Source organism: Biomphalaria glabrata, chromosome 14, assembly GCF_947242115.1.
Source record: "Biomphalaria glabrata chromosome 14, xgBioGlab47.1, whole genome shotgun sequence".
NCBI classification, from domain to species: Eukaryota; Metazoa; Mollusca; class Gastropoda; family Planorbidae; genus Biomphalaria; species Biomphalaria glabrata.
The window spans coordinates 25,053,453-25,077,438 of record NC_074724.1 but is presented as its reverse complement, the minus strand read 5'-3'; the positions used below and the strand labels follow the sequence as shown (position 1 = coordinate 25,077,438).

Here is a 23,986-nt window from a genome sequence, read left to right as displayed (position 1 = left end):
TAATGCCGGAAGTGGTAATGGCTCTAAGCCCACCATTATCTATAAAATGCTTCCAATGGCACGCGTCGCAAATAGCCTCTGAAAACCAGTCCAACTCCTGGCCTTCACAAGTGGTTCAGATATTGAGCCTGGCAGAACTGTTACCGCCAAAAGGAGAAGGGGCAAAGGTGAGCAACTGGTGCCTAAACCAGTAAGCTTTGGGCAGGAAGGGCTTGTTAGTCTTGGTTGGCTACCCATCTAGGAGAAGGAAAACTCTGAAACCAAACCTACGCTGCCTTGCGGCTATACCCAAACATGGGAAAGGCTTTGGGAAACAACCCTGAGGAAAAATTAGGAGCTGGTGACCCTTAGGCAGATAGTTGCACACTGTGCTACAGCCTGGCAGAGCCTGCGGCGCTACTGATCCCAAACTGTGTCAGATATTCCGTTCCTTGGTCTCATCAGCTGCGTGGAGAGGGGGGAACTGCTGTGTGGGCAACATCGTTCAGACCATAGACAATGCCCAGGCTTTCATCTCGCTATTGAGATGAACCATAGTCGTTTCACAACTGAAGGAGGCCGACGATTTATTTGAGAATGGGACATTGGAGAAATAATGTGTAAAAGATTTCCATCCTACAGACTTGATATAAGCTTGGTTAAAAAACAAACTAATTGTAGTGAAGAAGAAATAAAACAGACCAACAATGACCAGTCAAGCTGTGAAGCCTGTTAGCAAAGGTTTCAATCTTTTTGCTGTACTTGACAACACTGATGGCAGCAGATACTACTTCACTGGACCCCTGGCCAAACACATAACACAAATATTCAGTGAATTCAGTGACTAAATAAGACTTTACACAGTAGATTATAAAAAGTAAAACTCATTTAGGTATGTGTCAAATAAAAAAAACTATCCACACACAATGCTGTTCCCAAAACAATGTTTCCAAAAATTAAAGTTTTCCTTTGTCTCACTATGACATGATTTCAGCTCCAGGTATGTCTATTTAACTAAAGAAGTAATAATTGAAGAACAACTTGCAATTCCCATTATTTCTTATCTCTTGAAAGTGCATTTTTTGTAGCTGATGATAATGTGTGAGCTGATCCCTCCTAAACTTAGTAAGTCTTCCATGAAACATTACTTGAACATCCCGCCTCTTCAATTTGAAACATCACTTATTCAATGAGAACATCATTGTCCTACTAGATCATCAGACTTAGTGTGAGCTGCTTCCAGTTTGAAAGTAGAAGAAACTCATTAACTAAGCCAGTAGTAAATACTATTGTTCCTATTAAACACTTCCAAACCTTACTTTGCATATCATGCTTGTTTGCCATTCTTTTTTTTTTTTTAAACAAACATTTATTTCACTGTTGACTTGATGCTAAAAAAGATGCAATAACTACTAAAGTTTTTTTCCAAAGTGTGTACTTTTTAGTTTTAGAATGTATAAGTATGGATAAAAGTACAAACTGTTTATAAAGTATACAGAAGGGAAATTTATTAAAAAAATAAGTGTTGGACACCATCCTGTGATTTTCTGAAAGTATGCACAGGGATCTTAATAACTTTTCTTTTTTATTTACATTCAATTTTAATTTCATTTTCACCTTGTATGGGCCTTGACCTTTGGTAAACAGCGCCATTTCTGAACAAAGACGTGCCATTTGAAGTGCATCATGAACAACAGCTGATCGTTCATGTCCATCAAGATGGGCCATGTTTTCTTGCCACTTGTACAAACGAATGCCTAAATATTGGGCATCTTTCTATCAAACATATTAAAAGACATTAAATTTAGATGATTTACTTAAAATATGATCCTGATTAAAATATATAGTTTCATAGATTACATAAACTGGAACATTTTCTTGTAACTTTACTTTAATTAGCTTTAAAAATTCTTCTTTTAAATAAGGTCTTTTGTTGTTGTGTTTCAAAATTGCATTTAACAAATAATATGACCAAAAACAAGTTGTCAATTTGAAAACTTCAGAAAATTTCTATAGATAAAGAAAATTATAAAACAAATTTAAAATGTTTGAATAGCTCTGCAGTTTGATATGAAAAACAACAACAACAAAATTCTTAGAGCTGCATGCACAAATTTAACCAGTCAATATTACAGCAGTGAAGAATGTATTATCAGTTCTACCTGCACTACATCTGGACTCAAATTACTAACTCAACAGAAAGGAAGAAGTATTCATATTTACCAGAAGAACACTGACAGATTTCCCAACAGGTGAGCTAGTATTCATCTCACTGAAATTAATGAACATTTAAAATATCAATGTTAGGTCACATTATCTGGATGCTACATTTATTCAATCTACAGCTCCAATTAAAAAGTAAACAGTAAGTTAAAAGTTATGTTTTAGAAAATTGGAGATTTAGAATAACTGTAGAGTAGAATGTGCTCACATTATAATTTACTACAATATTTATTTTTGATTACTAATTTTCTCTTTCAATATTGTACTTTCATTGATTAACAAGCTATTTTTATGTATAACTTTACTGATTATAATGAAACCTTTTAATTAATGCATTGCACATGGCCATAATATGGAATAAATGAGGTCCTGAACATTAAAAGTTCAGACTTCCCTGGCATAAAAATATAGACTCTTTCTTCATTATGTTAGATTTTCTAGCCATTGTATTTCAAGTATTTGGTATGAACAATGATACTTTTAATAATGTCCCTCAATCAAATTGAAACAAATCATCTAGTAGGTGAAGACTTATAAGTTATGTGACATTCATTATATAGACTGGACAAGAACTTTTTTTTCTTTTGTTTTCAAGATTAAGAATAATGCTATGTATTTGACTTGTTATGTCTACATTCACAGAAAGTAATTTTGAAAATAAAAAGCATTTGCATTATATAAATGTACAGTTTAAAAAAAAAACAACTAGATTTAATTTTTTTTTTATAAGTTCATTGTTGACTGATGATCACTAGCACTAACAAACTATTGACTAGTACAATGTTTTGTAATACCAAGTACTTTGATATTTAGATAGTTTTCATGAAAAAGAAAGTTTTAGAAAAAAAATATTGTTTGTTCGACTAACCTTTCTTCTCTACTTTGAATATCAGGGTGTTGTGATGATGCATGAGTCAAGTCTGGCTGGAGAACACTAGAACTGACACTCGTACTGGTCTGTGGCAGAGCATGTTTATTTGTATAACTTGAAGCTGTCCCCATTGAATGGTGAGGATTCAAGGAAAGATTTGTACCTTGAAACTGCTGATTGGACAATGGCTGACTAGGTTGAGGGCGTAGTGCACGAGATACAGACAGTAATGGAGCTGCTTTTTTAGGGGTCTCCACATCTTTGGTAAGGATGTGTGGTTGGGAACCTGATATGGAAAGAGGCTGCTGCTGGTAAGAATGCTGAAGAGATAAATAATGGGGTGGGTGCAAAGCGGCTGGGCCATGAAGCTGTGGTATTATTTGCTGGTTTTCATTAGGCTGAGAAACAACGAATTGGGGTGAGACATGCTGTTCTAGTATGAGTGGTACAGGCTGGTAAAACTGTGACTGTCTCAAACTGAGTGGAAGTAACTGCTGATGAGTGTTTACTGCAGAACTTTGTAGCAATGACTGCTGCATATGTTTTGAAGCCTCCTGCATTTGAAGTGGAGGCTGCTGCATTTGGAGAGGAAGCTGCTGCATATGGAGAGGATTCTGGATTGAAGACACAAAATGGTTATGCTGACCAGCTAAAGAATAAGAAACAGGCTGTAGCAGTTGATTTGACTCATTCTTGTTATTTGTTTCAACACCACCATTTGCTATTCTGTTGGTGAAATTCTCCAAATCTAGATAACAAAAAAGTATACATCTTTTTTAGTATATATATATATGTATAGTAAAGGCGGTTGGTCATAGTGCTGGCCACATGACTCCCTCATTAACCATCGGCCATAAAAAAAAGATGAACTTAACATCATATGGCCTTTAGATCGCAAGGCCTGAAAGGGAAAAAAAATGGGTTAAAAGGTTTTCTAATATTCACCATATAATATACTTATTTGCTCAGCTTGAATATATAAATATTAGCAGTATCCAAAGCTTTTGTTTTGCTTTGAAGTTTATTCCATCACTACAAATGTTTTGCTAATCAAACTTAGCTAGTTTTATCTCATTTGCAGCTAGTTTTGAAAGAAAATAAAGTATCTCTCAGAATCTGAAACTAGTAACTCCATTTTAAAGGTTGAGAAATGGAGTCATGTACCTTTAGCTTTCCTAATCTTACAGTTAAGAAATACAAATTTCTTGAACAAAATCACTAGTTAGGGTAAGCAAGTGGGATCTTTATGTGTTTGGTATTTGAGTACATACCAGAAACTGCAGATAGTCGAATGCCATCCATCTTCTTTAAGTTGGCCAACAGTTTCTTTACCTTTCCTCCCCACTGCTCAGAATAGAAGTCCACATCAGCATCAGAAATCTTGGGTTTTTCTAAGGTTTTAGGCAAGGGTAAAAGTAGCTTTCAAATATATATGTGTGTTTTTTAATTGACTTAAACAGATGAAACTATATTCAACAGCTAGAATAAAAGATGATACACATATCACACAGAACAATAAGATGTTGCTTTTCTTATTATAGTAACCTTATCACACAGAATAGACAATAATATATAGCTTTTCTTATTATAGCAGCCCTATGTTACAAAAAAAAAGTAACATTTTTATGATAGAGTAATAGCTCTATAAGCTAAGCATAAACTGATGTTCAGAAATGAATCTCACAACAAATGTGTATCAAAGTGATGATCTACCACTTCATAATAATATGTAATATAAAGTGATAATCTACCACTTCATAATAATATATAATAAATATAAAGTGATGATCTATCACTTCATAATAATATGTTCCACAGCAATATGGCACAAAGAGAATACCTGCCTACCTCGTAGCAACCGATCTATCTCAGATGTTAGTTTAGCCAAATCGTCTAAGGTGGACCTGATGACTGCCCTTTTGATAAGGTCTGAGCTCAGCTGTAAGCATTTGAAAACTTTCTGCTTGAATTCATTACTCTGGTCGAGCAGATGACTAGCCAGAATGTACCTCTTTTTAACTGACTCTTCTTTAGAGAAATCTAAATACAGTGAAAAATAAAAGGCAATATTCCATATTTATTTTTCAAAGTAGCAAACTCATGCTAGAAATGTCCATAAGAATTCAAACAAAAAACATATTTATTACTGCTGGACCCCAAAATGTGTATGTACAACTCATCAGAACCATGGTGACTTTTAAGCTGACAGTCACAAGTTTTAATTACTGTGAACACAGGATTTTATTATGGGATATGATAATAATTAGTTTATCCAGATTCAGAAAAGAATGCATTTGGTAGAGGCTACTTTCACTACTTTTCTTTCAGTCACAAGGAGTCAAGGTAGAAAAGTTCTATTCTCACTGTGCAGCCTCCTATTTTCTAACAAGAACAAACAAACACATCAACTTATTCCAACAGCAAGAACAAGGATACCTTCAGTGACCAAAACATTCTGAGCATCCAGTAAGATCTGTCTTGTAAATCCCATGTGATTGAAACAATTATTTCTGATGAATAATTTCACATTTAAAGCCTGCAATAAAAGTCAAATGTTTGCGTTATATTTTTATTTTCATATCCATAACACATACCGGTAATAGTAATATTAAATTAATAGTAATATTAAATTTAATCGTACAATAAAAATGCCAAAATGACTGACAAAAGAAATTTACTTTATTTAAAGGACACTAAAAATAATCTACTCACTTTCTCAATCCAAATACTGTGCATCAATCTAAATCTTAGTTTGTCAAAGAGAGCTTGTAGAGGTACATCACTTTTGTTGACTGGTTTCCTAGCAACAGACCAAGCACTTCTCAAAGCAGCCTGCAGTTCAGAAACAAGAGGTTCACTTCTTTCCTTCAGAGTAATGTCCCTGTGAACAAAGAAAACTGAAGGGAATACAAGCAAGTTTATTCTTATTCTTAAATAGATCTATATATAGATATGTAAATAAAATAAATTATAAACTAAAAAGCTAATTTACCTAGTTTTTTTTTAAACAAATCATAAGTATTTATGCGTGCAAGAACTAAAGACAATAGATACCCTCCAATTACAGCAACAGACCAAGATTTTAAACACAGAAAAAGGGGAATCCTGAACTCAATTTCTAACGTTGTTTCTGTTCTTAAATTAGAAGCAAGCTAACTATAATTTGTCTATAATTATTTTGCCAGTGTTAATTTTGAAAAAAAATTTTTTTTTTGATTCAGTGCACCTCTAATTTATTTTTTCATCTCTGCTGCTACTTGTATGCCTATCACCTCACTACCACCCCATTGGCTTCCAGCACCACCCAGTTTCACAAAATCGAACATCGAGGGGCGCTAGCACCCCTGTTGAAGACTACTGATTTATTAGTATTAGATCTTAAATTTTATTATTTATTCAGAATGTTTATTTTTTAGGATTTTTTTATTAAGTTTCCCCTCTATGCTTAGGGTATGGGAAGGATTTTTCTTAACCGGAAGTAGAAGCAATTGAGTTAAACATGATGTTTCTGCATCCAATTTACTACCAAAACAAAGAACAAACACTCTCGCATCCAGAAAATAAAAAAGAAATAAAAAGTTTAACATTAAAAAGATAGTGAAATAAATATTATATACCAAGTTTCTTGCTGAGAGTAATACTGCACTGACCAGCGTTAGCAAAGTTACTCACTGAGAGTAATGCCATATAGTTTATACTAGTAGTTTAACCTTGTGGTGGTTTGCTTGCACTTCTAGGCCCTAAGCCACTTTTTTCCTATACAATTACAATGTAAGATTTAATAAGGTCTAGAGATCACTGACCCTATGATCACACAGTCTACAAGTTCTAGAAGAAAATTTGTCTCCCTTTCCATGATATCACAAGTCTTCAGAGCATCTCTAACTGGGCTATTCTGTAAGCCAGTAAATTTGACTTGTCCCAATGCTTCCAGTTTGAAACTCAAGTCTTCACATTCTGTTAAAACACAGGTCATCAGAACTGACCAATCATGACAAGCCATTCTGAACTGCCACCAATCATTGGCTATTTTTATTGCTGTGAAACAAGAAGTGGATAAATAGAAATTTAAAAAAACATTTTCTGATAGTGGCACATGAAACAACATGCTTAAACTATACAATGCTATGTATTGATTATTTTTTAAAGTTAATATAACTGTATAAAGTAAATTGTTAGCAACTAAATGAACAAAAAAAATGCCAAATGTAAAACGAAAATTTAAAAAATACATATATTTTTGTCCATATATATAATAAATATTAGTTCAGATAGTTCATAAAAAAAATCTTTAAAATTAAATCTTTCAGTGTTATTGAGTAGGATTTGAACATGATTGGAAGGTAAGCATTTAGCCTAAGTTTGTACCAAGATGACCTGATTGGTAGCTAAGCATTTAACTAAAAATTATATATGGTCTTCAAATATTATTTTATAAACACCAACCTGAGACTGCTGCAACATCAACAGTTGTTTGAATTGTTGCAGTCAAGTTTTCAAGTTCATTCTGGGACTGGGTTAAATACTCCATTTTCTCATTGCCATGGTCTAAATATTGAGCTGTGATTACTTTAGCACAGGTCAGCAAGCTGGACAATTCTTTATGAACTGCAATGATGGCCTCCATCTAAATGTCAAAGAGAGGTCATCATTAAAAAGTTACTTGATCTAGCCTAGTGAGTGCTCTTTTACACAAAAATATACATCTATAATAGATGCTCAGAATTGGGCATTTCCTTCAAATGTTTCACCTATATAGGTCAAATATTTTGCTATTAATGCAAGAAAGGCTTTTTATAGAGTTAACAAACATATACACATAATAAAAGAAATTAGGATACATTTTCATATGCTTATGGGGTGAGGTGGGCAAGTGGTAAAACACTTGGCTTCTGAATCAAGGGGTCTCGAGTTAATATCCCAAATCATTGGCCTTAGTAACAGGTATCATCTGCTCCTATAGATAGCGAGGCTTGATAAGATATACAGGAGTAAAATACATTTTAAAAACTCAAGAAAATAACAAATGACTTTAGAAACACAGAATGCACACACCTGAAGATTTCTGTCCCTCTCAGGACCATGCTGTACATACTCACATAGTGCAGAAGTCATTGTGATGAACTTATCAGCTGCTACATCAGTAATGAGTCTAGCTCTGGTCAGCTGAAACAAGACAGTAGTTCTGTTTCAAAAATTGCAACCAATTACAATACCAAGCTGTCTGAATATAAAACTTGTCAAGGAGATCAAATAATTTGCACACCAAGAATTTGAGACTAAGATGTAACACAATTCATATCTATGCTTCTCTTTTCTTAATAATTAATTTACATTTCTTCCAAAAATTAATAACATAATTACATCCTAAGCATTTTGAAGGCAATAAAGTCCTTCTAATCAAAAATTTGAATCACTTTTATTTTGGCTAGTCTAGGCTACTCTTTCGATACTTGAATGCTATTTGGAAAAGCTTTATGTCTTTCAATTATGTTATTTGATTAATGACCCATCTACACATGTCATGTAAAGGTTGTTTTGTTGATAAGGCTATACAATGTCAAGTAAAGGTTGTTTTGTTGATAAAGTTAAAATTAACCAATTTAAAACATTTAAATAAATTTTACTGTAAAGGTAACATGTCAGTTCATATTTAAGAGAAATCTTACACACATCTTTTCCATAGTGCTTGATAAATTATAATTTTAAAATAAAAGTATTAATGGATAATACATTTTTTTAGTCCTAAATTTTTTTTACTAAATTGTATAACATTAAAAATATACCTAATATATGACTGTTAGCTATAATTCTAGACTGAAAAGGGGAAAAAAGAGGTTAAGATACTGTAAGCATGATAGACAGTAGACACCAACTAATAGGATTCTGGTAAGAAATCAATTATTATTCTTTTTATTCATTAGATTGATGGAATTGTTAACTTAAATATACGAGAAACCATTCATCAAAAATCAAAGGCTTATACAGGACTTCATGGAATCAAAAATCAAAGGCTTATACAGGACTTCATGGAATAGACAGTCTTGAAAGTGGTGACAATACCTATGCTGTTGAAACAATGTGTCTGACAAAGGTATAAATGAACCAAAAGTATGAGCAACATTAAAGACATTCTGATGATGACTGCTGTAATTATGGTAGTAGTGTTAGAGACTGAGAAAGGTATGAAAAAACTGAATTATCAACATTAACTGCTAATGTGAATATTTATTAGTGCCCACACAAAGAAGCAAAATCATCAGACCTGTTGTGCCCACAGAACTGAAGTGACCAACAGCTCTTTGACAAGGGACATGTCACCTGCCACCACAAACTTGGCTCTCAGAATGACTTCTGTAGAGGTCTTGTCCAGCTCCTGTGATATCTGCACAAGCTCACTTTAATAAAACAATACGGGTATGCATGAAATTTAATATGGCTGATACAAAATTATCTATTTACTATATCTTTAAAATACAAGATGTTAACAAGTTTCAAACTGTACCTCCTATTGAGGATATTGGGACAGTGACTAATTATAGTCTCAGCATTCTCTACAATATGATTGGTCCAACTGAGCAAACTATGTGTTAGATCTTGCACAGACTTCTGATCTTTTGAAATACTAGCAATGAGTAAAGTCTTGACTAAGCCATAGAGTTCTGCAGCAGCTCCTGTACAGATGATGTAAAGCAGTATTAAAAACATCAATGCAGAGTGGCTCTTACAAAGCGATAAAAAAATTTTTTTTTTAAATCTCCACTTCAATTGACAATGTTGTTTTTTTTTTAATTTGTTAAATATCTTATCTGAATGATTGCGGAGAAACTAAATAATAAAATGTATCAAAAACAACACACACAAAAAATTACAAATCTTTTTTTTTGTTCCTTGAGCACAAAGTATTCTAATTAATTTTTTTTTCATGTTGATTTATAACAGCCTTGTCATTTGACCTATTCAAGTTGGCATGTAAACCTCTAAAAAAACATTTTTCAAGAACAAATTGTTACAATAAATAAATCAAATTTAAATTTGGCTTTTATTATCCAACCTCCTTCTCTCTCTTTTTCCTTAAAAACTTCAGGAAGTGTTACAAGACTTTCATCAACAAGCTTTGTTGTCCCAGCTGAGTCCAGTTTTACACTTGATGACTGCTTCTCTAGAGCTGAGTCCAGTTTAACAGATGACAGCTTCTCTACTTCAACAGTTTCTGTAAAAGCTATGAAAAAAAACAAAAAAAAAAAAAACAGCAATGAAATATCCTGTCAGATTTGGTGGATGATAAGTAATGTGAGGGCTTTGGCAGCCTTTACAGATGTTGAATCATTTCCAAAACAGCTCAAAATTCAAGATTTTGAAGAGAAAGATTAGGGGAGGGGATATGAAGAGAGAAAATATTTTTCTTGCATTGCAACGAACCTTGTCTGATTGTGGTGTAACAAATAAGGGATAGTTTATAGATTGGGTAAGTATGCAAAGATGTATTGACCTGCAATGAAGACAACCTCTGATCTAGATACTACAACATCTGATTCAATGTCCTTTTAGGCTTATTAAATGCCTCTTTCCAACATATGTAATTCACAAAAGAAATAGACCTTTGAAACCGAAAATTCTATTTCTTTTGTGAATCACATATGTTGGAAAGAGGCATTTAATAAGCATATGTTATAATTAGCATAAATAGAAGAAGAGCTGCTGAGGATCCTCGCTCTCCCCCCCCCCTTTTTTTTTGCTTTTCCTTTTTTCAGACACTGAGATTTTCTATGACTTACCTTCAGCAGTTTGTATTTGTTGTCTGGTTTCTTCTTTAGGAATCTGTTCATGGTCTTTGTCAGTATTCACACCCTTTGACTGGGTCTGGGCACTATTGATCAACTTTACCCTTGACTCCTTCTCCTCCAACTTTAAATCTTTTCTAGCTTGTTGTAATTTATCTAGAGTAGCCAAGTCAATTCAGTTTATTTATAGTTTTGTGTACTATAATCTACAAACAAACACATCTACCTAATAAAATACTCAGAAAGACACAAAGATAAAGGCATATTTCTTGTTCCATATGCTAAGACAAATTTGTACTAACGCTTCTTCTTTCCTAGTGCTATTAGAGCTTGGAATGGGGTGCCTCAGTCAGCCAGGGAAACCAATGACTAGGCATAATTGAAGTAATTAACATGCATGACTAGATTCACCTAGGAATACACTTAGGACTTCATTTTCTTTTTTGAAGTTAAGTTTGTATTTCATAAGATAACAGGCTATATTCCCCATGGATCACAAAGTCTGAAAAGGATACCCCCACCTTATCCTATGTCTTTATGCATGTTTGAAAATGAAATTGATTGATCCAAGTAAATGGAAATGCAGTATGATTACAAGAAAGTTTCATGCAGCAAAATGGCTGAGAGTTGGAACAGTTGTTAAATCTCTCAGTTCTAGCCTTGACTGAGAAAGCTGGTTACTTTGTTAAAGTGGAATAGCAGCCATCTTTTTGTTGTTAACTGGCTCTAAATAATAACATTCAGCCATATGAACTGATGAAGATAAATTTCAATTTTAAAAAGTTTGAATTTCAATTAGTCCTACCAGACAGCTCAGTGCCTCTAGAATGAAACATTAGCCTTTCTTTGCTCATTATGTGAGGATGTTTGTTCACATCTAAACCCTCTCTCAAGTTCTTCAGGGCCTGCAACACTATCTTCAGCCGACGGTCCACAGTGTCATGCTGTTGGTGGGTGGGCTCTCTAGTCTGTAGAAGTTCCATGTACACCGAATCAGCATCTGACATACCTAAAACATATGAAAGAGTGTATAATGCTACAAAGATAAATAAAGTTAGATCAGAGAGAAAGTCTATTAAAACTCTGGGCTCAGAAAACTGGGGAAAACATTACTTTTTCTTCCCTTTAGTTCAGGTTGATAAGTTTTAAACTCTAAAATATAGCAAATGCATAATGTCATGAAATACTTTCTCTGTCAATGTTAGTTAACACTGAGTTATTAACAAAAAATAAAAAAATAAAGGGCTTACTCTCTGTCAATGTCTTGATGAAACATCTGAGTCCATTGCGATAAATTGGATCACTGCTCTCATCTACAAGTTTCTCTGCAAGAACCATGGGCCTTTTTACCAGATTCCTTATCCTGTAGTTGTGGTTTAGAAGTTCAGAATGACTTGCACCTTCCATGGTTGCAAAGTTCTCCACTTCTTTGGATAACAGGTTTTCTAGATTGATTCAAAGATAGTTTATAATATCTATATCATACCACATTGTAAAGAAAGATTTAACAAACGATTACAATTACTATTATAATCTAATGTATGCTATTGAATAAATGAAATTCATAAATTAATAATGAAATCTTTAAGCTAATTTATTAGTACTGTTTGTATAGACTAAAGGAGGTAAAGAACAATAATTCTAAAGTTGAACAAAAAGCAGATAGATCGTTCAAAAGTTCTGGTCCAAACATAAGTAAAGTGGTCTAATTCAATTTAAAGATTAAAAAAGAATGCAGTCAGACATCAGTGGATAATATTTCATTTGTCTGTGTACACGAAGTATTTTCCCTTAGATTATTGTATTGCCATCATAATTAAAAATGATAAGATTGAGTCAGTTTTCCAAATTTGAACTTATTTACTTAATATATTGATGTCCATTTAACAACTAAAACAAAATTACATTTTAGTTGTACTTTTTATGTGTGCAGACCATATTTTTTAGGATTTAAATTATTTAGATATATTAAAGAACTTTAATTTATTGGAACAGTTTTACCACACACACATACATTTTTCACCCCACTCCCAAAGTAATTTTAATAATTATAATAGCTATTAAAAATTATAAATGATTTTTATAGTGGATAAAAAGCTGAAAGTTATTAATGATTTATTAAAGGATTATTCAAATGATTCCCAAGCACAATGTTAGTTTAATAAATGACTAATAAAGTTAATGTTTCATTTCAAATAAGAGTAATAGGTGCAACTGGACTAGTATATATAGAGCGAGAGATAAATATGACAGTAAATGTAAAAGACTACTAATGATCTGTGTGGAAATACTGTTACTAAGATGAAACTCAAGCAATGAATATTTTTCCTTTGATCTTTGAGAGAAAGTGTTACATGCAACATGTAACTGAAATCTGCATGACAAAATGACCAGTTTATATAACTACCTGTTCTGCCACAGCTCTGGAAATAATGTTAACAACAAAAAATCTCTTAGTATATCAGAAAGAATACAATAAAATATCGATATATTTAATTTTAAGCAATTATTTTTTTATTTTCAGTTTCAATTAAAGAGTTTTATAAAGTAGATCGAAAGACCACTGGGGTCACAAATAGTGCACAGTCTAAACAACCTCACTTGCAAATAACATAAAAATATTGTTATTTACTAAATTGTAAACAAAAATGTATAGGCCCACAATGTACTTAGTCAAATTCACCTGTCATGTCCATAAAAACTCTTGGGTCAACAAGCTTGTCAATGCTATCCATAACAGTCTTGACCTCCCTTGACCATCTGCCCAAAATCAGCTCCAGATGTTTGTTGGAAGCTCTGTTTTTGGGGTCCTTACAGTTCATGAGGACAGCAGGCTCTAGTTCCACCTCAATTGATTCTAAACATTTCACAGCTGTTACTATTTCTCGAACCTCTGAATAGAAAAATAATCTTTAATATTAATATTTAATATTTAATATTTATCCTTCATTTCTTGGAAAAAAAAAATCATTCTTCTTCTAGCTAGCTTCCTGCTGATGAACTATAGGCTTTTTTTGCAGTTTGTGCCAGAGAAAAAAAGAATGTCAATGTAGGGAAAGGGTGTAGGAATAAGCTTTCACTTCCCAAGAAATGATCCTAAGACTTGTCTCAAAAATGCCTCTGAAAATCAAATCAAACTCCTGGCTTTCAAAGGGACATTTTCAGAGCCTGTTTCAAACTGACATGAAAAGGGATGAAAAGTGGTAAAGTCGCACCTCAAAACCACTTTACTTTGTGCTGTTTGGGCATGTCAGCCTGGATAATGAAATCTTTACACCTTCACTTTGTGGTGCCATTCCTGTGTGTGGATTGGGTCATGAATAATCCAAGTGTAACAATACACCCCCACAGCCTACCCACCGAACAAAAATTTAATAGAAATGCAGAGATTTTTTTCCATAAGCCTAAGGAAACCCCAGCCAACACAAAAACAATGAACATGTATATCAATGATTCAGAAAGTGCTATTGTTTTTGAAACAAAGTTATTTATTTTAAATTAGTGATTATGAAAATAGTTAAACTTAGGCTGGAAGAAGTTTTTGAGAACAAATTGGAATGAAAAAAAGTAATGAGATCTGGTTATTTATTAAATACCTGCATAAAGAACATTTTTTATAACAATTTCTAACAAGCATTATATTTTGTAATTTGTATACTTTCAATATCATGAAGATTTTAATTCTTGCATAAACTACAAAAGAACTATCAATCAACTTTGCAATTTTTTGTACTGCCTTCCTGACATATTAATTTCAAAAAAGCTGAAAAGGCAAAATACTTACTGGCATTATCAGTAGAACTAGCTGCAACCAACAAGGCCACTTGACAAAACTGTTCGGTGTACTCTATAAACTCCTGGATGTGTTTTTTATGCGCACTAGAATACTCAGCAGATGAGTTCTATACAAAGACACAAACACACATCTTCATTAGTTTAAATAATAGTCATGTAATTTTGTTTTTAACCATCTGGGATAATTTAAAGGTCTAAAATACTAGGATATAAAAAATTATTTTAGATATCAATGTATTTGTTCTGATCTTAAGCTAAAATCCAATTATATAATTGTAATATTTTGTACTAATTCTTCTGTACAGATAAGATAAGATAAGATCATTAATATTGGTCCAATCAAATGGAAATTCAGTTTGACTACAATTGATAATCTCAGCTTAACTACTGTACAACAAAAATGTAGATGCAAATATGAACAACATTCACACACGAAACACATGCACACATTCACAACCAGGGCTATATGAATTAGACTTCTATGTACTTCACGATAATAACAAAGGACCTTGTAACACTCTGACAGAAAGTGGGATGAAGGAGTTTTTAAATCTTTCTGTTTTATTCCTAATGGAAAGGAGACAACCACTTTGTTCAGATCTGATGTAACTGTGTTTTAGTGGGTGCAGGTCATCTTAACTCCAGGACCAATGTTTTGTTGCTCTTATATAGATTGCCTCTTTCCACCAAAATATGATGGGTACAGTACAGTTCAACTGCGCCTGCTCCGAAAGTTTCAGTATAAACAGCGGAGTCAAACAAAGATGTGTCCTGGCCCCAACCCTCTTTGGAATACTCTTTTCAATGCTAATCCACCATGCGTTTGACAAATCCACCAAATATATTTTCATTCCAGATTCGATGGCAAAATTCTAAATATTGCTAGACTGAGGGCCAAAACTAAAACCAGTACAACTCTCATAAGAGATATGCTCTTCAGGGACGACGCAGCGGTAGTGGCACACTCACAAGAGGAGCTTCAGTCACTAATGTCCTGCTTCTCTAAGGCTTGCACAGAGTATGGCCTAACCATTAGCACAAAGAAAACTAATGTTATGGGACCACCTGCTACAGCACCACCATCCATTCTCATTGACGATAACAATCTAGATGCCATAAACAAATTCTGCTACCTTGGATCTACAATCCAAGGTGACCTGTCACTAGAAGAGGAGATAAAAAAACGCATAGGGAAGGCCGCATCAACCTTTGCTAGACTCCGACCAAGAGTTTGGGAAAACCAGAAGCTCACCACAGCAACCAAAATGGAGGTCTACAAGGCATGCATCCTTAGCATGCTACTATACGGCAGCAAGACGTGGACAACCTACACAAAACAAGAGAGAAAACTAAACTCATTCCACTTGCACTGCCTTCAAAGGATCTTAAAAATATCATGGAAAGAAAGAGTGTGTAATACTGAGATCCTCATGAGAACAGGCCTTCCCAGCATCTTTACAGTCCTCAGGCAACGCCGCCTGCGCTGGCTTGGACATGTTCGACTGATGGAGGACAATCGCATCCTGAAAATCATTCTGTATGGGCAACTTGTGTTTGGCTCGAGAAAAATTGGTCGCCCCCACCTTCGTTATATTGATGTGATGTGATAAAAAGGGTAAAATCAGTAAACATTGATACTGACCATTGGGAAGACATAGCCTTAGACCGCACTAGTTGGAGAGAGACGGTGACCAAGAAAGCTATAGACAGCGAGAAAGAAAAGCGTGCTACACAGAAAATGGCCAGCTCCTCTACCACCACAGCGAAAGCCACTTTGACAAGCAATATATGTGGACGGGAGTGTCTCTCCAAATTAGGGCTCCACAGCCATATGAAAAAGTGTTCGAGATCAACCATAGTCGTTTCACGACTGAAGGAGGCCAATGATGATGATGATGAATATAGATTATAATATATTTCTTTTTTTTAAGTAGCTTCTGATTTCCTATTTGCTTTTTCAAATAATCTATATACCTCAAGTAAAAAACAACATGGAAAATTTTAAAAGTTTTTACCTGAACAAATGCCACTTTTCGTAACTTTATCATTTTCTCTTTAGGGCAAATAAACATCTCAATAATTACTTGAACCAAGGTCATGGTCACATGCTTCTCAAGGTCACAGATCTCATCCAGAGTAGTCTCACAGAGTTTAGTAAATTCATTTCTGAGAAACAATAATACTCATTCACTTTAAATGTAAATATTTTATTTAAAGATTATTACTATAAGCCAAAATAAAATTTTTCTTCAATGATTTTTAAATTATAGATAGGATACTGAAGATGAATATAAATACCAATTAAGAGTACTATTTCCCTCTTATTTAGTAGGTATATTAATGTTCTAAGTAAAATACAATTTTTTTATTGTAAAATCAAGACAAAAAAATTGTTTTAAAATCCAATCATTCATAAAATTTCTCTAACAAAGTAATCATAGTAAATATAAATAATATGCTTTTGGTCATGATATCATTACAATAAATTACCTCATATGGGGAATGACTGGCTTAGTTTTAATAGTATCATGTAGCTCAGTCAGCCTAAACTTCAGCTGCAATATCTTTAGAAAAAAATATTTTAAATTTTAAAATGTAATTTTTTAAAAATTTATAATACAAATATTATTTTTGAACATCAAATGCTTCTTGCATCTTGTATTATATCTGAATTTAAAAAATGTTACATATTAATAAATTATTAAAGGTTCACACTGTTCATTTAGCCTATTTGCTGTATTTCCGTCTTATCACATTTGAACTAAAGCCTAAGACAATTGTTAAAAAATATTTATGTTTATTACTATTATATATTTGATTTTATAATTTAGTTTTGTAAGAACAAGAAACTATAAAAGGTTAAAACAAAGATTTTCCGTTTTATAGAATTTTTTTAAAGTTTCTAGTTAAGAAAACATTTTGTCTGATTCATTTCAGAAGTCTATTTTCTATTTCCTCTAACTGTTGAGGTTTTCAATCAATCCCTTGGCTAGTTTTGTTTCAGATGAAGAAAAGTAGGTAAAGTAGAAAAAAAAAGACATTAAAATTGCAGTAGACATCAATTTGCCAGTCTGAATAAGTTAGTTTCAATAAAATATGTTGCTCACAATCACAGAACACAGAGAATCAAACATGTTCCTTTATCAAGAACTCACCCTGTGGCAGGAGGCCATGATCATCTCTCTATACACCCCAGTGGTGCAGCAGTGAGCCACTGACATGCTGTGCTGTACCAGGGTCACAATGTTGCTCTCAGCATCTTCATGGAGATCTCCTTGCTGGGCTTCAGTCAGCATGTCCATCAGCTAATAAAAACATGATATGTAGTTTAGCAATATCTACCTAAATTTCAAACAAAGAGACATTTTTTCATGTCCACAGATATGAGTTACACAAATCAATGGGAGCTGATTTAATGTGTTGTGTGTTATCTCTTATTAAAACACTGGTTCATAAGGAAGCACTCGAACACATGCAATATATGATGCCTTAAATTTTAATAAACTTGAATATGGCACACAAGTCAATTAATAATAGTTATTTCAAGTATAATAATATATACTTCTGGCCAAGTTTGAGAAAGTGGGTGAAAGTAACTTAAGTATAATAATATATACTTGTGGCCAAGTTCGAGGAAGTGGGTGAAAGTAACTTAAGTATAATAATATATACTTGTGGCCAAGTTCGAGGAAGTGGGTGAAAGTAATTAAGTATAATAATATATACTTGTGGCCAAGTTCGAGGAAGTGGGTGAAAGTAACTTAAGTATAATAATATATACTTGTGGCCAAGTTCGAGGAAGTGGGTGAAAGTAATTAAGTATAATAATATATACTTGTGGCCAAGTTCGAGGAAGTGGGTGAAAGTAACTTAAGTATAATAATATATACTTGTGGCCAAGTTCGAGGAAGTGGGTGAAAGTAATTAAGTATAATAATATATACTTGTGGCCAAGTTCGAGGAAGTGGGTGAAAGTAACTTAAGTATAATAATATATACTTGTGGCCAAGTTCGAGGAAGTGGGTGAAAGTAATTAAAGTTAACTGGGTCATTTTTGTGCTTAGATAATATTTGTGACCTGTAGGAGCAGAATTATCCTCTGGGATAACTGTTAAGAATGTGTCACCACCTCAAAGTTGGTGCCATATAGTTGATACCCATTTTAATATTTATTTTTATTATGAGCATTATTCACAACTCATGAATCTAGAAGGTGAACACTTTTAACCTTAAGTTAACCAGTTACTTGATAGCAGTTGGTAAGAAACAGTAAGTAAGGACAGTCAGTTAGGAGCTATTATAAAGCAAATGGTGATGTGTACCAGTATTTCTATAAGGAGTCAATAAGTTATTTCTATAATGGATTATTAGTGAATATCCGTGGATTGTATCATACCCCATATGTGTTGTTATTATCATTATTATATATATTAAACATAATATTTGTGTCTGCCACATAAGGATCTAGTTCCTCATTTACGAGAGGTGTATGAACGTATGAAGTATTCATCTTCACAACGCCTACAGTGACAGGATGTTTTTGTGTTGTTTTGCAAACATGCCTAGTATATCATTGAATGTTAAAGAAAAATTCATTAAACATAAATCAATAAAAATTAACCAAGGATTGTTACTTTATATAAATAAATTATTGGTAGGTGGAGTACAAATAACATATATGGCTGCCTGCTTGAGCAGTATGTGCACTGGACTGTCGTTTAGTTGTCTCGATGGTTCCAGGTTCATACCCAGCCCACTGCCATCCTGCAGAATTTTGGACTAGGATATCTAGATAGATTATCTTCAACTCTGAAGGAACATCTAGAACATGTAAAACATTTTAAAAATATTCTTTTATATATTATTTGTATAATATACTATGTATTATTTTTATAATATGCTATGTATTTGTTTATATTGTTTCTTTGTGATTTTTGAGTTTAGGTTCTTGCAGGGTAAAAGTAAGGTTGTTTTGGTAGAGGCTATATTTTTTCAGTGTTTCAAAGTTTAATCTATGCCCAACCCATCCAAGCAAAAATAATCAGGTTCATAACAATGACTAATCAATTTTCTATTTACCTGGTCCTATAGCAGACAAACAATTAATTATCACCATACCTTCAAACATCCATGCAAAAATAATTAATTATCTCAGTAACAAGTCCACTCCATTAATAATCCATTTTCTCACTTGGTCACAAATACAGACAACTAATTAATTATCATCATACCTGATCAACAATTGAAACAAAACTGATAATTGTATCATCAATGCTGTCTTCTGGACCTGATGTCAACAACACTTTGATCTTATGACAGGCTTGGATCATTTCTTGTTCCACTGAGTCATAGCTGGCCTGGTTCAAAAGAGCAAGTATTTTAACTTTTATTTTTTTAAAAAACCTTTTTTATTTTTCATAAGCACAACAAATTCTCTAATCAAGAGCAATAAGATCTTGATTTCAAATTAGAGGACAGCATCTTATTACAATGCTTATATCAACTCATTCTTTCTATCTGTCAAAAAGTTTGTACACATTATTTCTCCCAAACTCAATCTTGGATTTCTTCAATTATTTCTTTTACAACACAAGAATCAATAAAAACAAATTTACCAATTAGTTAATTAAGTATTGGTAATTAATTATTTTGTTTGGTATCTTGGACAAGGGAAAGAAATTGTACTTGACATGTGAGGTGGTATAAGTTGAATTAGTCCCCTTGAGGACTCTTGAACCCTTAGTGAACAGTTTTTTCTGCATTTTAAAAACAATCATATAAAGATTCACCCTCCCCCTTTCACAACTGGTCCAGACAAGGTATAGGATCATAGCGCATTGAGAAAGCTGAAACCTAAATAAAAACAATTGGTAAAAATATTTCTAATCTCACAGATTTATTATGTCAAAGTCAGTTGTGACTATAATGACAAGACTGATCCAAACTAATATTTAATTGATAAAATTACAATTAATATAAGTGTTGTTTTTTTTATTTATTTTTTTTTTCTTGTTTTAATCTTATAAAAACTTAATACTAAATAATTACAAATAAATTGTTGTTGTCAGTGAATGAATAAAAAACAACAGAAATAATAGTCCAAAGTAATAGCCACTATCAAAAATGTATTTCCAATATAGTGAAAAAAAAAGAATAGAACTTTTTTTTCATTATCTATGTAAATGCTTAGAATAAGTATTTGGTAGAGCAGTATAGACAAAATTGAAGTTGAACTGACCTTGGCTGATATGTTACTAGGGTACTGTGAACAAGTCTTGGTCACCTGATGAAGTACTCGCATGCTGCTCTGTAATACATTGCCCCATATGATAAGTTGATCACTGCATGTTTTACTACACAGATTCTGGCATCGTTTAAACAACAATGCTCTGAGACTCATCACAGATACAGCAAGGTACTAAAGGAAAAAATACACAGATACTTTGTTGTTGTTGTTTTTTTCTCTAATAAAACCTCTGAGAGAAATAAAACATTATTTAACTACTTTAGCTTCTGAAAAAAACATAATTAATTTTAAAAAATATGACTTTAGTTCAGTGGAGGAAAAAAAAGACTTTAGTTTTTTAACTAAATTATAATGACAAAACTGCATCTCAGCAATACTTACTGCTAATTTTTTCTTGGTCTCAGTATAATCCTGTGCAATGTTGATAGATTTTATGGCTGTGATAACTGCATCAGTTTTATTTAGCAGGCCTTGTACATAGAAGTCATCCACAACCAACAAAACCTGTATATGATTTAATAAGGTCTGAAACTTTTATAGGCATCAATTACGATGAGACCCAATAATCAATAATTTACTAAACATCTAGAAAAAGTAGGCAGTCTTAAAGGCATTTGGAAAAGGTTATTTATCAATTATGTTAAGGATGTGTGAACAACTGAAATTCATTAGATAGGTGTTTTTACAATTAGTGCCATCACACTGAATCTGAATTGAATAGAAGAAAAATGAAACAACACTTTTTTAGGCACCACTATTACAGAGTCTTTTAATTTGTTCTAGCACTTACTTTAATGACACCCTGCAAGACATCTTTTGCAGACTGGCACAATGTTTGTTTCATATTCTCAGAGGGATTCCCTGACTCAAATCTATGGGCCATTATTAACAGCTGGTCAATGGTCACTGTCAGGTTTTCATTGGCAGCTGATACTCTTTTTATGAATTCCTAAAAGAGAGAACAGTAAATAAGATTAAATTATCTAACATATGTCAAGAAGATAATAGCTTAATACTAAGACTGAAACTAATTATTTAATACAGTTAGAAGATATTGATAACTTAAGAGGGCGAGAGAGATTATTGATACAGTACATTACTGTGGGTAAATCTAGTTTAAAAAAATAAAATGTAATAATTTTTTATGCTTGGTGTGACAGTAAGTGTGCTTGTTTTGACTGACCAGTAATAATATTGTAAAATACTGACACATTCGGTGATCTATGTTGGTAACATGTAGAATGAATGAGCTGAAGAAAGGTGGAAAATTAGTTAACGGGGGAGGGGGGGGGCCAGAGAATACTGAAAATATGAACCCATAGAAGAATATGTTATCTCAATGGTCACAGGTTCATACTTTGCTCCTTACCATTCCCCAACATCCTGAAGGAGGTTTGGACTAGGAAAATTCAAAACATGTAAACATTTTACAAACATAGCCTACTATTTAGCATTCCACTTATGAAAAAATCACATTTATCAAATAATACTTGATCACTATTTGTATTATAGAGTTAATAGTGTTAAAGTCTGAATAGAGTTAATGTTATTCAATCAGTCCTCACCTGGTTCTGTGACTTCTTGCTGTGTTTCTCACTTTCAGCAACAAACTTCTGCACGGCCTCAGACATTATTTTGGAGGCACAGTTGACAAGGTTTGGGTTTAAATCTTTTAGCTCATCTTCTTGCCATTGGGACTTTTTCTTTACTTTTTTCTGTTCAGCTGTGACCATTAGAAGTGACACCTGGAGATTCAATGAAGTTAAATTATCATAAATGATAAAGAAATAAAAAGCACTGAAAAGAAAGCTACTTTGATTAACAAAAAAATATGTGTAAATAATAACATCCAGCAATATCAAAATGATTATTAAGAAAAAAGTGAGTCTTGGACAAATATTTAAAAGCTTGCTAATTTTTTATTATTTTGGTTTGTAGTTTTTTAAAGTACATCAGATCACTTTTGTAAAGATTTTAAAGCAGTCCACAATTTTTATTATTTTCATTAGGAAGCAAGTAAAACAGAGTGCACTGGGTCAATTTTTTGTAACAATCTTGTCAAGTAATTGTATTTTTACTTCAGGCAACATAGCTATAGATCTTGAGGGGAAAAAAAACAGGCCCATTATGAATCGAGATAATAATAATCTTTATTCCTGATGAAAACTACTAAATATGTTAATTTAGTTATTTGGTGATTTCTTTTTTTTTTTTTTAATTTTTATTTTAAAGCATCTTAACTAAATTTTTTGTCCTTTTTTTTTCAGAAATTTAAAAAAAAAAAAAAGGAAAAGGGGGTGGGGGTGGGGGGGAGTGGTACAGAAAAAAAGGTGTCCAAAAAATAAAAAAAAGATAGATTATTTAAACAGCAACCTTAAGTACACTCCATTAATTTTTATAAAAATTACCATTTTCTACTAAAATGTCATAATGGCTTCTAGCCACCAATTTGGATTTATAATAATAACAATGTTACACTTAGAGTAAAGTCAGAAATGATAGAAAATGTAAGGATGAGCTGAAGTAAATGTAGTGAAATCCAAACAAATGACCTCCTGTCTTAGCAATCATTTCTCTAAATATTCTTATTACACAATTATACAGTCCACTTTGGTTCTCAATCAAATCAGGCTGGTAAGATATTATTTTTACAAAGCTTGTATTTATATTAACCTACTCCATCTTTAACACATTCTTTCAATTATTCATTGTCAAAAAGCTAAACAATTAATTAATTTATTTTGTTTAATATAATAGATAGAAAATGTACTAAGCTAAGGGGAGATACGCCTTGTGTAGAGCATTAGGTCATTGTCTAACAATTTTTTAATTAAATGAGTGTTTCTCCAGTACTAGGAACCAATATGTTGGTTCACTAAAAAGTCAGATCTCAAAAAAATTATAATTGAAATGTCACATTTCATTACATTACAAATGGTTAATGTATAAATTGTGATATTCTGAGATTGAAAAGTGCATAGAGTAATTTTAAAATGGTAGAAAATGTGTGAAATAGTACACAAAATGTTATCTTTTGATGTAACATGGAAAACCTGGGTTTTGTTGAAGTAATATCTACTAATACCA

General features: G+C 32.7%; 1 protein-coding gene across 3 annotated transcripts in view; it reads right to left on the bottom strand.

Annotated features, from left to right (window-relative positions):
- The window catches only part of LOC106055196 (uncharacterized), a 49,421-nt gene that overhangs the window by 13,918 nt on the left and 11,517 nt on the right, over nucleotides 1–23,986 (bottom strand). For all 3 annotated transcript variants that reach the window (XM_056010160.1, XM_056010159.1, XM_056010158.1), the window contains exons 2-28: nucleotides 22,465–22,644; nucleotides 21,690–21,848; nucleotides 21,281–21,403; nucleotides 20,891–21,070; nucleotides 19,884–20,009; nucleotides 17,808–17,957; nucleotides 17,143–17,216; nucleotides 16,668–16,818; nucleotides 14,642–14,759; nucleotides 13,541–13,750; nucleotides 12,108–12,302; nucleotides 11,663–11,866; nucleotides 10,852–11,013; nucleotides 10,128–10,295; nucleotides 9,579–9,747; nucleotides 9,339–9,471; nucleotides 8,129–8,239; nucleotides 7,520–7,700; nucleotides 6,877–7,111; nucleotides 5,786–5,954; nucleotides 5,510–5,609; nucleotides 4,922–5,113; nucleotides 4,345–4,464; nucleotides 3,071–3,821; nucleotides 2,203–2,251; nucleotides 1,597–1,755; nucleotides 682–782 (exon numbers count right to left, since the gene is read on the bottom strand). In XM_056010160.1, the coding sequence (XP_055866135.1) occupies nucleotides 682–782; nucleotides 1,597–1,755; nucleotides 2,203–2,251; nucleotides 3,071–3,821; nucleotides 4,345–4,464; nucleotides 4,922–5,113; nucleotides 5,510–5,609; nucleotides 5,786–5,954; nucleotides 6,877–7,111; nucleotides 7,520–7,700; nucleotides 8,129–8,239; nucleotides 9,339–9,471; nucleotides 9,579–9,747; nucleotides 10,128–10,295; nucleotides 10,852–11,013; nucleotides 11,663–11,866; nucleotides 12,108–12,302; nucleotides 13,541–13,750; nucleotides 14,642–14,759; nucleotides 16,668–16,818; nucleotides 17,143–17,216; nucleotides 17,808–17,957; nucleotides 19,884–20,009; nucleotides 20,891–21,070; nucleotides 21,281–21,403; nucleotides 21,690–21,848; nucleotides 22,465–22,644 (4,670 nt within the window). The remainder of the gene's footprint in view (nucleotides 1–681; nucleotides 783–1,596; nucleotides 1,756–2,202; nucleotides 2,252–3,070; nucleotides 3,822–4,344; nucleotides 4,465–4,921; nucleotides 5,114–5,509; nucleotides 5,610–5,785; nucleotides 5,955–6,876; nucleotides 7,112–7,519; nucleotides 7,701–8,128; nucleotides 8,240–9,338; nucleotides 9,472–9,578; nucleotides 9,748–10,127; nucleotides 10,296–10,851; nucleotides 11,014–11,662; nucleotides 11,867–12,107; nucleotides 12,303–13,540; nucleotides 13,751–14,641; nucleotides 14,760–16,667; nucleotides 16,819–17,142; nucleotides 17,217–17,807; nucleotides 17,958–19,883; nucleotides 20,010–20,890; nucleotides 21,071–21,280; nucleotides 21,404–21,689; nucleotides 21,849–22,464; nucleotides 22,645–23,986) is intronic.